The sequence below is a fragment of the Cervus elaphus genome, chromosome 5 (genome assembly GCF_910594005.1).
Source record: "Cervus elaphus chromosome 5, mCerEla1.1, whole genome shotgun sequence".
In the NCBI taxonomy this organism is placed as follows: domain Eukaryota; kingdom Metazoa; phylum Chordata; class Mammalia; order Artiodactyla; family Cervidae; genus Cervus; species Cervus elaphus.
In genome coordinates, this window is record NC_057819.1 from 62,677,562 (window position 1) to 62,692,227 (window position 14,666).

The 14,666-nt window shown below is 36.0% G+C and overlaps 1 protein-coding gene across 4 annotated transcripts in view; it reads right to left on the reverse strand.

Moving 5' to 3' along the window:
• LRBA (LPS responsive beige-like anchor protein) overlaps nt 1–14,666 on the reverse strand; it is a 723,276-nt gene that overhangs the window by 555,990 nt on the left and 152,620 nt on the right. For all 4 annotated transcript variants that reach the window (XM_043902582.1, XM_043902581.1, XM_043902579.1 and 1 more), the window contains exons 23-28: nt 6,248–7,306; nt 5,107–5,282; nt 4,097–4,250; nt 3,505–3,685; nt 737–864; nt 161–268 (exon numbers count right to left, since the gene is read on the reverse strand). In XM_043902582.1, coding sequence (XP_043758517.1) covers nt 161–268; nt 737–864; nt 3,505–3,685; nt 4,097–4,250; nt 5,107–5,282; nt 6,248–7,306 — 1,806 coding nt within the window. The remainder of the gene's footprint in view (nt 1–160; nt 269–736; nt 865–3,504; nt 3,686–4,096; nt 4,251–5,106; nt 5,283–6,247; nt 7,307–14,666) is intronic.

The following is a 14,666-nucleotide window of genomic DNA, read 5'->3' on the forward strand; positions in this document are numbered from 1 at the left end:
TAATATTCGAAGATTCTAAAATCACTGTCAAGACAACTGATATCTAAGTCTTCTTATTTCTACTTGACGATTTTATACCACAAAAAGTGTTCACTCTCAATACTTTGGGCCTAGGAAGAAATACGTATCAGCTAAGAGAATATGTGAAAGAAAAACTTACTATGTCTCTGAAGACAACTGCCCGAAGTCGATTAATATCCATGTCTTGTAAGAGTCTGTCAAAATCTCTCACTGGAGATATACCACCAGTTACAAGGTCCACTGGACTCTATTTAAGACAAAACATATAAACATACATTACACAGATATTTTTAAAAATAACACACTATTCCATGGGCGACAACATCTTTTCCCAGCTTGTTTTCCTTCTCCTCTCTTCTTTTTTTGGATGCCAGGACGGAGGTCGGGGGTAGAGAAGGGAGCCATAAAAGAAAAAAGAGACTGCATGCTAACTCACCAAGTACTTGAAACACACACTGACGTATCTGAAGGGAAAAGTATCATGGACACAAGGAAAGTAAACATTTGGAAAAGCAGACAAGATTAAGTATAAGCAAATCTTTACTGTATACTCAAACACAAATATTTGAAAGTTATGTCCACAGACTAAAATAACTATTTTAGGATTTCTGTCAGATTTACTTAACTTTATGTTGAAATGAACAAATAAATTTAAGATCTTAACTGTAAAATAAGAGAATGCTTTGTTATTTAATTAATTATTCTGCAGGCTTACCTTCGCTGCGGATTTCCCAGTGGGAATCAGGCTGTGTGCCATTTTCTGGCTTTTTCCTGCTTCGCCTTTATTTCTCAGCTGTGACTGCTGCTGACACTCTAAGCAATTCCTTACTGCCACTGCACACACTGCAATTTAAGAAAAAATTGTATTTAAGATTATGGAACTGACAAAACCCACCTATATGACTTGCATAAGATTTTATTTGAAACAGATCACCTTCGGCAAATTCCTAAAATATCCCTGGGCTTTCTCACACACTGTTTGTTTTCTGACTCTGGTAGCCACTCTATTAGGGCCCACTGCTAAAAGAGAATCCGTTTAAGAACCTTAAGAAATACTATACTGTTTCTTAGATCTCACATAATTTACTTGAAATAATCTTTTATGAAGGAAAAGATAGGGAAGAAAAGATTTTAAAAGTGTAAGAAAACAAAGTAAATCACATTGCCATCAACTAGTCCTTCTATTATCTTCAGTGAAGTACAATAGTTAAACTAGAAACCAGCATGTTTTTCTTAAAATTTTTATGATTACAGCATGACAGTAATAGGGACTGACAGGGAATTTAAAGGGAATATTTATTTATAAAGTCTATCTTTTACTGGCTTTCATTAAAACAGTTAAAAAGGTTAGATTGTGATTAATATACAATCCAAAACTACCTCTCTATAAACATCTCACTTATCAGGCAGTTAACTCAAGTTATTCAGATAGTAACTGTGAATTTTAAAGAATTAGGTAATACACAATTGACTATGAATTGATTCATATCATGTAATCATCTCCAATCCTAACCAAATCGGTAGCCCTTAAAGTATTTGTCTCCACAAGAGTGGGAGAGCAAATTAGGAACAAAATAGCAAACTCAAGGAATAACTTCAAGTACCAGCTGACTATCATATGGCTACTACACACAGAATTGAAAAGGGAAAGTATTCATAAAGGTGCCCAGAGAGAGCAACAAAAGTTGGAAAAAGAGAAGGAACACAGTGAAGAGGGAGGGAGAGAGAATATGGACTACAACTCCGTCCAGTTTGGGGTCAGGCCCAGCAAAAAACTTCTCAACTACTTTTGTCAGAGGTCGTATAACATCAAGTTTGGGTCTGCATTACAAAGTTAAAAACCATATTTGAGTGCCTAGTATCAATTAGTCTCAGTAATTTATTCTTACTGCTGCCATCTGACCTTCTCACTTCCAACTTCACGAAAACAGCAATGAGGAGACCAGGGATCAAAACATTTGGACCGCTGTGACCAAGCTTACCATATTCTATTAAGTGGTCCTGAACAAGGAGAGCATATGGTGCTGGAGTACACGGAATTATTTCTTTATTTTCTTCTATAGTTATGAAAATAGAGGGAGACAGAGTATTCTCCCAGTTTCTGAATTTAATACTTCTTGAGTACAGCGTAGCATTGCTAGTGTAGTTTTCTACTTTCAATTCTACAAGTGTACTCTTTTCAGGAAAGTAGAGAGGTTTAAAAAACGGCATATACAAAGTAATGGGTTCTAAATATTTTAATTATATTATTGATATACAGTTTAACGGTATATCCTATAACAGAAAGGACAGCAATACTAGTTAAACTATATTCAAATTCCAACTCTGCCAATTTATAGCCTCTGAATTTTCATTAAGTTAATTAACTTCTTTGATCTCAAATTTCCTCATGAATAAAAGAAAATACAAAGAATGAATGGGAGAAAATGACTGCTGACTCAATGTGAAAATCAGAAATTACATATAACAAAGTAAATGATAGCTTTTGTTTTGTTACGATCTGACTCTTAACTAAGATTTTAAAACAACTCCCTAAAAATAGTATACCAAGTTCTTTAGAGCATCCTGACTTTAAAAGTACTCTGAATGATATTTTGAGTGAAAATAATCATTGTACCAAAAAACTCTAAGTATGTCTGAATATCTAAGTATAGATATTGTTGCTAAATATGGGGAAATATTTTATTAACTAATTATATTTTCCACTTTAGATATTATATTTTCATAGGTACTTTATTTCTAATCTGTCTTCACATGGCCATGGTTCCTAAAGATTTCGCTTTCATGGTCCCCTTTTCTCCACCTACTTCTCTCCATTTAATAAGCAAATCATTAACAAAGTCTCAGTATTTACAACTAGATACAGGAGACATTTTGCATAGACAAAAACAATTTTTCTTCACCTAAGGAATTTCAGATAACACTTAAAAATTCAAGGAAGAACTGCCTCCGGGAGCAGAGCAGAGGTTTAATAGTCATATTAATTTTATCACAACTTATTTGGATTAATGGCTACACTTGAACGATGTTAGTTTAGAACCTTGCTGCTCAAGTGTGTTTGTAAGAGAAGCAGCATCAACACTACCTGAGCCTTACTAGAAGGACAAGTTTAGGCCTCATCCCAGACCTACATAAGCTAACCAGCGTTGTAACAATATCTTCTGGTGATCCAGGTGTATGAACCACATCAAAACTTGAGAAGCACTACTTCAAAGAAAAAGGCGACTGGGGGTTGCAGGGAGTAATGCTGATCAGAATCAACTTTGTAGAATTTTCAAAACATCTCCTCCTCGATCCACCCTTACAAGTACTACTATAGCCAATGCATACAGTCCTTTACTCTTTGGAAGTTAAAAAGTATCATAAGACAAACTGCCTAGCACATATCTTCCCCCCAACAGGGGAAAGAAAATATTCAATTTAATATGTCTGTATTACTGAAAATTTAAGCAAATTCCTAAGTATTGGGGTTTAACAGCTCACCTAGTCGGAGACTCTGCCGTAAAATTCCTCCAGATGACATATTTTTTTCAGCTTCAATTTCAGTGAAGCCAAGAGAACTTGCAAATATAAGTACATCCACAAGGCTAATTAATCTCTGCAAAAATGCCACAGAGGCTTCTATTGAAAGCCCTTGAGTAGGTTCAATATTCTCCAACTCATGCTGTAAGGAATAAATTTTGACATTTATATATATATATATTCTGATAAAAATCCAATTTTATGAGATACATTCCCCAAACTTCTAAATTTTATAAAAAGTTTGGCTTTTATAAATAAATCTAGTTCAACAGAGGAATTTCCTTATCATTTCATCTAAAAGAAAGAATACATACAGGTGAAATACTGTCGGTCATATTACTCACTAACTAATTCATCCCTGATAATTAAACATTCTTTAGTGCCTTCATTCCTGGGACAGATTCTAAGGTCCTTTCAAATAATTATAACAGATTCTGCTGTTTTTGAATGACAGAACCTATGATGTATAGTAACCACCACATTTAAGTTTTAATCAATAAGAACATATAAGTCATGTTTTCACACCAATTTTACTTAGTAGTTAAGTCCTTACTGTAGCCGATGTAGCAGCTGAAAGCAACGGCAGTATACCCCCACAAGCCATGACCATATTGTCCATCACTTGAGAGATGAGATGAACTGTGTTGTGTACAAAGATGACATTATCACTGCTATTCACGAAGTCCATAACTGTCTTTGTTGAATGGCTGTCCAAAAATAAATGATGTTTACTCATAATGCTAAAGAAAGGAAATCACATTTGCCTACTTGAGGGAAGGGAGGATAAGAGGGTGCTTTCTTTGCTTCATCTTGAAAGCTGAGGAACTATAATGATGCAGCAGGCATTTTGGGGGTGTATACTTCCTCAGAATATGTAGACCATTCCGTACCAGTGGTTACTATCTGTGCCCTTTTTCAGTTCTGAACAATAAATACTACTGATCTTAGACTTGATATAAAAGTTGAACTAAATTACCCTAAATTAGGAGCAAAATTTGAAGCCACAAAAACTGAGAGGTAAATGGCACTACATGTTATTAAAAGTGAATTTTCTAGTAACATTTTCTTAGATAATGCCATGAAATGTTTTTAAACAGAGTAAGAGTAGAGTACAACTAACAATAAACAAATTAGGCACTCTTAAAAATCATAAATCATACAAAGGAGGATACTCTAAAATACACAGACTTTTTATAGTAAAAATACATTGGAAAATTAGATGTTTCACCTAAATCTCATTTTTTTACTTTCTTCTAGAAATAAATGCATTTGGTAGACCTACATTCAGGCAAATTATGAGATATAAAATATGTCACAGAATATCTTCAGCAAATACTTTAAAAGAAAAATCTCTGATTTTCAAGTTTTCATACTCTAAATACAATACCTCACTTTTGTAAGAGAATAAACATTAATTCAATAAAACCCTACCACAGAATTAATTTATATCCTACTTTTTAACCAAATGACTATAGTTAACTACAGCATGTTAACTAAATAAATTTCTTTGAAAACAAAGACTAAAATTTACATACATTTTCTATGATAAATAAATGGACAAACCTTCTCCACATCTGTATGTCTGTTTCTATTGAGAATAATAGATCAGTGAGCAAACGCTGATGCATTTGAGACCATCTGAACTCAGGAATACGGAACATAGACCTGGAATCCCTCCTTTGTCCATTAACTGTGTCGGGTGCTGTTCCTTGCCCTGGCTGCTCCTGTTGCCTTGACATCTAATAGAGAAAGTTAAAAAGAGTAATAAAGGAAGTTCAACTGCAAAAGAAGACATTAATATCTAATAGTGTCTATGCAATTCACCTAACAAATACTCACATTTCAAGACACTAAGGAACCAAATCAGAGAAAAATTATGAATGAATAATAACAATGATACACTTAAAGCAAAGTTACAAAAAAATGCTAAACTAGCACCATTCAGCAGTAACTGGCCTAGACCCATGTTAGTGTTAGCACCAGTTAATACAGCATTTTATAAATGAATGAAGAAGTTTGGGATTTTCAGTACTGACATAAAAGAAAGGCTGTATCTGGATTATAAATTAGCTAGAATTAAGAAAAAAACAAAACTAAAGACAATAGAATGAAGACCAAACCAATAAAAAAGGAAGACGGGAGAGCAGTAAGAGTTGAATCAAGTGGGAAATGACAACATGCAACCACAGTGGTGTCATGGATCCCTCTGAAATACTGGTCAAGAAGAAAGCTATGCCTCTGAATCTCACAAAGGCTCCTGCTGCTCACAAACAGACCTCAAGGAACAATTTTAAACTGCATATTTTGTACATAAAATTATACAAAGCAGGTGGTTCTGCAGGAAGGTAGCAGAAAAACTAATGTCCCAACTATGACTGGGGTCATCAAATAAAGGGTAAAAGGAAAGTATTTCCAATGTTTGCTTTATAAAAGCTAAAAATAGGCTAACACTGAAACTTGAAAGTAGTAACTTTTAATGATACTGTAGTGAAACTAACAATAAAAGCTGCCATTTAACAAACTCACACTAAAAATCAAACCCTGCTAAAAAGATAAGAAATAAAAACTTCATATTCACTGCATTTATGTAATTGCCAACAGGTTACCAACCAACTTTAAAATAAAATAAAATGTTTAAGTATATACACTTGTTCAATTTCAACTGAATGCAAATGTATTTCAAGGAGATAATAAATATAATCACCTCAAGCACAGGCTGAGGAGGCTGAGACGCTTCCACATTTGTACTGGCCTTCAATTCCAGTCTCTCAGTATCTGTAGCAACACTGGAAACATCCAACTTCGCAATCTTATGCTCAGAAGTAGTAGCAGACTCAAAGATATTACCATGAGAGTCACTATTTAGTTTGGTTTCTCCAGCAAAGTTAGTTTTCTCCCGTTCCTCCAGCACATGACCAATGTCCGAATGTACAGCTGCTTGGGAAGCAGCCGCATCTGGTGAGGTAGCTGAAGCCCCTGATGCTGTCATAGACAAGACTCCAGAATCTTTAGGATTTTGAGTTTCAGTGTCAGTTTGTTTCTTACTTACAGCTTCTTCCTCTTGAAATATTAATTTATGGTCATTACTAAACACATTCACTCTCTCACTGGCTTCAGAAGCACCTGGAGACCAACTATTATCTTGGCGCTCTGTGGGGAGACTGGCTTCCTCAACAGGACTACATTCTACCTTCAGTTCTACATAATCATCATCATCTTCTTCCTCTACTATAGACTTATCAAGTAATTCTGGCACCTCTGAAGCATCTTCTTCTGAAGGAGAACTGATGGAAGCAGTTACTTCATTGACAGTCACTGTATCTTTGCCAGTTGTAAAAGAATCAGAGGAAATGGTAGCAGCTTCTGTTATGTCAGAAGATCTTTCTAAATCATCTACATTAACTGTTTCATTTATCAGTGTTTCTTCCAGAGGGACTTCATCCAGTAACTCCTGATTTTCTGGCCCAGTTGTCCTTTCTTCATTAGATGTATCAGGAATTTGCAGTTCAGTGTTGGATGTAGATTCTACTGAACTTGTCTGCCCAATACTTGACTTTTCCTCACTATTTCTAGTGATATCAGAAGACACAGGAGAATCCTTTGTATCTGATTGTTGGGATCCTACTGAAACATTAACTTCCCTGCTAATGCCAGAGATTGCTCGAACTGGATTTGAAGAACACTGCCCTATTTCTTCATCAACTTTTCCCTGGTGTTCCCTTAATATATTGGCAAGGTTTTCTTTGTGTATTTCAAAAGTGACCTAGATGAAAAATATACAAGGAGTCAAAATACACACACACAAAAATAAATGAACAGAGCAAACAAAACATAAAATTTAAATGTTCAATTTTTCCAACACACGGTTTATATGATGCAACAGACAATGTTCCTATAATATCTTATCAAGTGATAAATAAAAGGTGTCAAACACAAAAATCTAAATCATCAAAAAAATTATAGCTAATCAATGCTGACAGGTAGCATGGCATCAAATAACAAGAACAGTTATTTAGATTATATTTTTAAGACATATGTATAGGAAAACAGTACATTATTCTACTAACCTGTATAACTTGTACCAGGATCTAAGTATGAACCACTGGAAAGTGCTTTGTGCACTATGTAATATATTGTTTAAAAGCAATGAAAACCCATTTTCCCATGATTTATTCTCAGCAGATATCAAAAACATCAGCTACGTTCATTTCATATATGATGCAAATTATATACTTAAATACTATATATATTATGTATTATAGTTGCACTCTGCATTTATTCAGCTATGAAAAAAGCTTCATACTAAGGTAAAGAGTATAAATTCTTTTAGCAATGAAATAAAAAGATCCAACCATTCCCCAAAGATCAACCATAATTTTCAAAGCTGAACTGATCATAAATGGTCTGAAAGTTCCAGTTAATTGATCCAAGCAATTCATCCATCCACTTGTAGAGCTGTATATAAGAGATTACTAAATACTCAGCTCTGTGAACATACCCATATCATGCTTATTAGCCTTTTGCCCAACTAAATGGAAAAATTTCAAGGTTTAAGTATAAAAGAGAGTGCTGTGATTTTAATGTCAAAGGTTTATGATTTTATTTCATCAAATATTATTATATTATAGCCACCATTGGAATCTTCCCTGGTGGCTCAGAGGGTAAAGCTTCTGCCCACAATGCAGGAGACCCAGGTTCGATCCCTGGGTCGGGAAGATCCCCTGGAGAAGGAAATGGCAACCCACTCTGGTATTCTTGCCTGGGAAATCCCATGAACAGAGGAGCCTGGTAGGCTACAGTCCATGACGTTGCAAAGAGTCGGACACAACTGTGAGCGACTTCACTTTCACAGCCACCACTATGTGACTGCTGCTAGCAAGTTTCAATGTGAACATCACCCAAAAAAGTACATATAATACAGGCAGAAGGTATAGGCATAATTAGAATTTATCAATGCTAGAAGTGTTTATGTAACCTATATTATTATAATAAACATAGTAAATTGAACCTTGTAGTCAACAAACCTTTATTGAACCCTAGTATGGTAGGATGATGACAGATAAAAAAGAAGAGATGATTTTTCATGCCCAAAGATCCACAGAGCTTTTTGAAGGCCTGTGAATGCAAGTATGTACACAGGTGTATATAGTGCAAACAAAACTATAAATAATGCACAATGTACACAGTTTCTTCTATAGCTATTAACTAGCCTTTACGTATGACATACACAGTACAGTCTTGCCATAAAGTGGTATAGTGAAAGTGTTAGTCGCTCAGTCATAGCCACCTCTTTGCGACCACCATGGACTGTAGACCACCAGGTTCCTCTGTCCATGGGATTCTCCAGGCAAGAATACTGGAGTGGATTGCCATGCATGCCAATGAACACCCAGGACTGATCTCCTTTATGATGGACTGGTTGGATCTCCTTGCAGTTCAAGGGACTCTCAAGAGTCTTCTCCAACACCACAGTTCAAAAGCATCAATTCTTCGGTGCTCATTTTCTTTATAGTCCAACTTTCACATCCATACATGACTACTGGAAAAACCATAGCCTTGACGACACAGACCTTTGCTGATCAAGTAATGTCTCTGCTTTTTAATATGCTGTCTAGGTTGGTCATAATTTTCCTTCCAAAGAAAAAGTGCTGTATTCAACACTAAAGAGTAAAATGGCATAATAACATTAACAAAATGTTAATTTCTTCTATGCCCAGAAGGCTGATATCATCTTTGAACTAAGTTCTTAATTTTAATTGATGAATTCCTCATTTATTCATCTGAGAAAAATTTACTGAATTATCTACAGCATGCCAGACACTGTGTGGTGAACAATACAATGTTCATGGTGCCTATGTTCTAATGGAATAGATGAAAAATAAACATACGACCATACAAGATAATGTCAAGTAATAATAAGAGAATTTTAAGAAAAAGGAGGAGGGGCAGAATAACTGAAGAAGAAAATCTAGGTGGGAGGGTATGCTTTACTAGGCTAACTGGAGAAGGTCTCTGGGGGTGTTTGAACAGAGAAAGTGAGAAAGAAAGTTACACGAATATCGAAAGAGTTTCAGGCTCTTTGCTCAGGAAGAACAAATGCAGAGGCCTTGGAGCCAAAGTAAGTTTGGTATGTTTCAGGAACAGCAAGAAAGCACCAGACAGAGAACTGCAGACGGTAAGGTAAGCGATGGAGCCACTGTTTTAGGATTACAGAGAGTCATAAACTGTGTAAAAGACTTTGAATTTTATTCTGATATCCAGGATATAATGTTTGTCCTGACATATTAATACATAATAACGTATAACACAACAGCATTATAGAATGAGTTTAGTTTTGGATAATCATGGGTTTGACTTTACTCAAATTGAGGATTTTTAAAATTTTTATTATAAAAAATCAATAAATATGAATATATACAATCTACAAGTATGGTTAAAGAGTAATTTTTTTAGCCCCATGTACCTATACCCATGTCAAGGAGCAGAACATACCTCACAATTCCACTATGTGCCCAACCCCAACTGTACTCTGAACCTCACCACTCCCAACAACAGGAAATCACTATCCTTGTATTTCTATTCATTGTTTCCTACTTTAATAGTTTTACTACCTATATAGTAAACATACCTAGAATGTTTAGTTTGGGATACTAAGCAGAGCATAAACCTAGCCAACTAAAAGAAAGGCCAACATTCCCAGAGTTAACTAAAGGCTCCCGGGAGAAGACAAGCTACACAGGATCTGTGTACCAGAGCGGGTTCCAGCTTCTCTAAGAGGATATATAAGACTATTTAGGTCTACAGGCAAGGTCATTAGGAAACACTGGGAAATACAAAGGAGAAAAGATCTCTGAGGGCTAGTGGGGGCCAGGTAGTGGGTATTTGGCATAAATAAGGTCCAACAAAAAAACTCTTTTATATTTGCCAATTCTAAGCTTACAATTCTACTCTCAGAAGCAGAGCACAACAGATTCCATGTTTGAGGGGTGAAGTGAGACTCTTTGGGTGATGCAGGCAACAGGACTAGAGAGAACAGAACCATTCACCACACTGTCAAGACAAGTAGTCATGAGAACATGGGCCCATCTCCTGTGTGTAATTTGTCCTCAGGCTTTAAAAAGATCTTACATTGTGAAGTAATTAGCCTCCAACTAATAAAAAATTTAAAAAAAAAAAAAGATCTTACAAAGGCATCTGGCATTTCAGTAATAACAGCTCCCCCTGTAACTGGATCTTAAGTCAAACTATTCTGGTTTAGATGGACTACCACATGGCTACTACAACGCTGCCATCCTGAGACCTCCCTTCACTGGAATCCTGGAGATCCCTTCATCTCTCTCCTGTTTCTCATATCCTGTATCTTCTTTGTTCTACTCTCCCCTTTTGGTGCAGTATATCCTCCACTGCCCGCTTGAAATTTTTAAAACCTAACAGTAAACTTATCCTACCTTCACATTTGAAGGTCAGTTAAAATCATAGGTTGGAAAACATCTACCTTGAGAATAAGAAAGGTACTTTTTGATTGTCTTCTTCTGTGTTTATTGCTGGGAAGTCTGAGAGGTATTTCTGATTCGTGAACCCTCATATGACTTATTTTTACCTACTTTGTTCTTTTTCATGAAATTTTATGAAGTCTTCTCTTTGTTCCTAATGCTTTGAAATTCCCACAACGATTCTTGGCATAGGTCTATTTTGGCCCATGGTGCTAAATACCCACTGGGCCCTTCCAACCTACTAACGAATATCCTTTGGTTCTGAAAATTTTTCTTGAATAACTTAATTTATATCCCCGTCCCCTCTCTTTCCCCTGTTCTCACTTCCCAGGATTTTTACTCTTTGACAATGCACTGACTGGTCCTCTACTCTTCTTATCATTTCTTGATTTTCCATCTCCTTTGTCTTTTGGTTCTATTATCTGGGAAAGTGCCTCATCTAGCTGTTGAACATGTTTCCACTTCTCTTGTGTGACTCTGCACTAGTCACTTCACTTCCCTGCTGCTTGTATTTTTCCTAAGAAGGGTCAATACAAACTTCATATTTTAAATTTTCTCTGGTGCCAAAAGGGAAAGGAAATTCCCTCTCTCCCCTTTGATTTTTCCTATAGAAAACTTGAAGTTGGAAATATTTCCTCTGGTACCTGGAGATATATTTAAACCTCACTTACTTACTCCCAACTTACTAGGCTAACTGGGGAAGGTCTCTGGAGATGTTTGAACAGAGAAAGTGAGAAAGAAAGTTACTATTATTATTAATATAATATCAATATTATCTGAAACTCTTCAGATAATAATAATAAGATAAGATAATAATAAAATAAGATAACAAGCCTCTTGCTAGTTTCCTATCCCTAGGATGTCTTTCCTGGGGTCATTGGAGCCATTTCTTTCAAACATCAAGAATGATGGCTTCCCTGGTGGCTCAGAGGATAAAGTGTCTGCCTGCAGGAGACTCGGGTTCGATCCCTGGGTTGGGAAAATCCCCTGGAGAAGGAAATGGCAACACACTCCAGTATTCTTGCCTGGAGAATCCCATGGACAGAGGAGCCTGGCAGGCTACAGTCCACGGGGTCGCAAAGAGTCGGACACAACTGAGTGACTTCACTTCACTCACTTTTGTCTCTGTAAGAGTTTAAGCCTATGTGCTTGCCTCCAAGATGTAACCTCCAGTTTGTCAGAAATACACAAGAATTTATTTTTTTTAATAAAAACAAGAACATGTATGTAATGGATTATATGTGTCCATATAAAAGAATGAAATTTATTTTTTCCTTTGTAATCTCTTTAGTGGATTGCCTATGATATACACACATCATATTCTAATTTAATGCTTTTTTTTTTTTTTAGTAATAATAATGTTACATTCTTTTCTACAGGGAAGCCTGGCATGCTGCAGTCCATGGGGTCGCAAAGAATCAAACATGACTTAGCAACTGAACAACAACAACAACAAATTCTCTTCTACATTTTAAGGAGAGGATATTTTTGCATTGGCAAGAGGTTTTACTGTTAACTACTTCCTTAACAGTATAGTAATAGTAACACATTATTAGCATGTAGTCATTGAGAGATTAAATGAGTTTTTGTATGTAAAATGTTTAAAATGATACAATATACAAAATAGCTACGGATGTGCTTACCATTATTACAACTATCATTAATTTTCAATAGGTGCTGTCATGGTTCTTTGTCTATTATTAATATCAAATAGAATAGGATTCAATTCTAGTTTCATATTAGAATCTACTCGTTTGTCCGAGTACCTTAACTGTTTTCCTTCTTGTTTCTTCTCTTTATATTATCTGTTTTCTCTGAATTGCCTTTCACCACTTAATCTGCTTTGTTTCTATCCCCTATGTGAGATGCTTTCCTTAACTATCTTGTATAAGTTGGTTCTTTCCTCATGATTAATACAAGGTGGGGGGCTAAAGGCCAAGGGGTTAAAAAGCTTTTTAACTTATTACAAAGCACAGTGGGTAATCAACTTTTACCTTTACCACAGAATGATCTGGGTGGGGCCTAAGACAGGAAGGCACACAGAGAACCCAAAGCTGCATCCTCTGGTCCTGCTTGCAAGGTAACGGTCTGGTGCCAATATTCTAGGAACCACGTGGGGAGCGGGGGATGGAAGTGTCACCCTCCCATCCAACACATAGTCTCTTAATCACCCTTCCCATTTTGCTAATATGAAGGAAGACCGGTGATCCTCGGTGTTACCCTCCCTAAAAGTCTCCCAGAATAGGGTGGGGTTGCTTACCAATAGCATAGAGTAGGGGAAGGTATCAAGATGTCAGAATCAAAACTACTCAATCTTTTCTATGGTTTTTGCTTGCAGCACATACAACCACTAATCTTTAGCTTCAAACAGTTGAGGGAGCCAGTTCTGAGAAATCTGAGACTTTTTTTTTTTTTAATGAAAATGAAGTTGATTTTTGGCTTTTCCCATACTAAGCTTATGACTTACTTACCCCAAACCTAAACTAATACAGCTTACCCAGCTGATCCACAGACTCTAAACTTGACTGTTATTTACCCCACTCCTCTTCCCTCTATCCTGTGTACTTTTGCATTTTTGCAAAATCCTTTTATGGCATTTTTATGTTGAGTTTCAACACACAGTACATTAAATGTTACTGTGTAACTTGCCAGCTTAACTCAACTAACAAACTGAGACACTGTACAGTAAGGATATCCTACATTTTCATCCTACATTAAGACCAATAGCTACACTCCTAATGTGAGGAGGAACTGCTATCCCCTAGTTCAACTAATCCCCTAGTTCAACTGCTACAAAAGAAACTTAACAGTAAAAAACTGTCATCCATTTCAAAACAAGTACGTTCCTATACTAAAGAGCATTGTTTTGAAGAATAAATAAAACAGATCTGAGACTGAAAAGTTAGAACCTACATTACTTCCACTATAAAACTCATTCGGTATGTTAAAACAGTATGGAAAAATTTCAAATTGCTATGATTATACTTGCTCAATATATTTTTACAACAAATGTTAGTCATCATCTTAAAATGGTATACAACAGGAATTTAATGGACATATCAAAAACTTAATATCTATGTGATTACATCTAAATACTACTATATATACTTTTTTAATTTGGTAATAGGATACAAATGGACTTCCCAGGTGGCATAGTAGTAAAGAATTCGCCTGCCAATGCAGGAGGCACAAGAGATGGGTGCTCAATCCCTGGGTCAGGAAGATCCCCTGGAGAAGGAAATGGCAACCCGCTCCAGTACTCTTGCCTGGAGAATCCCATGGACAGAGGAGCCTCGTAGGCTACAGGCCATGGGGTCGCAAAGAGTCAGACACGACTACGTGACTGAGCACACAGCAAATACAGCAGAATAGGATAAAAACTTAACAGAAAAAAATGTATGAATAAGAGTCCTGAAAAAAATCATTCACTTTTAGTGTTAATGCTTTTATTATGATTACTAACATAGTGGTAACAGAGAAACAAAACTTTCATGATACCTATAGCCCACTGCAATGCTCTATGCAGTGACATTCCTTGTAAATTTATAAACAACTTGAAGAATTCCTCTTGGATTTCCATGTCCCCTTCAGGGCCAATAGAAGATACATATTTTTGCTATCACAAACTCT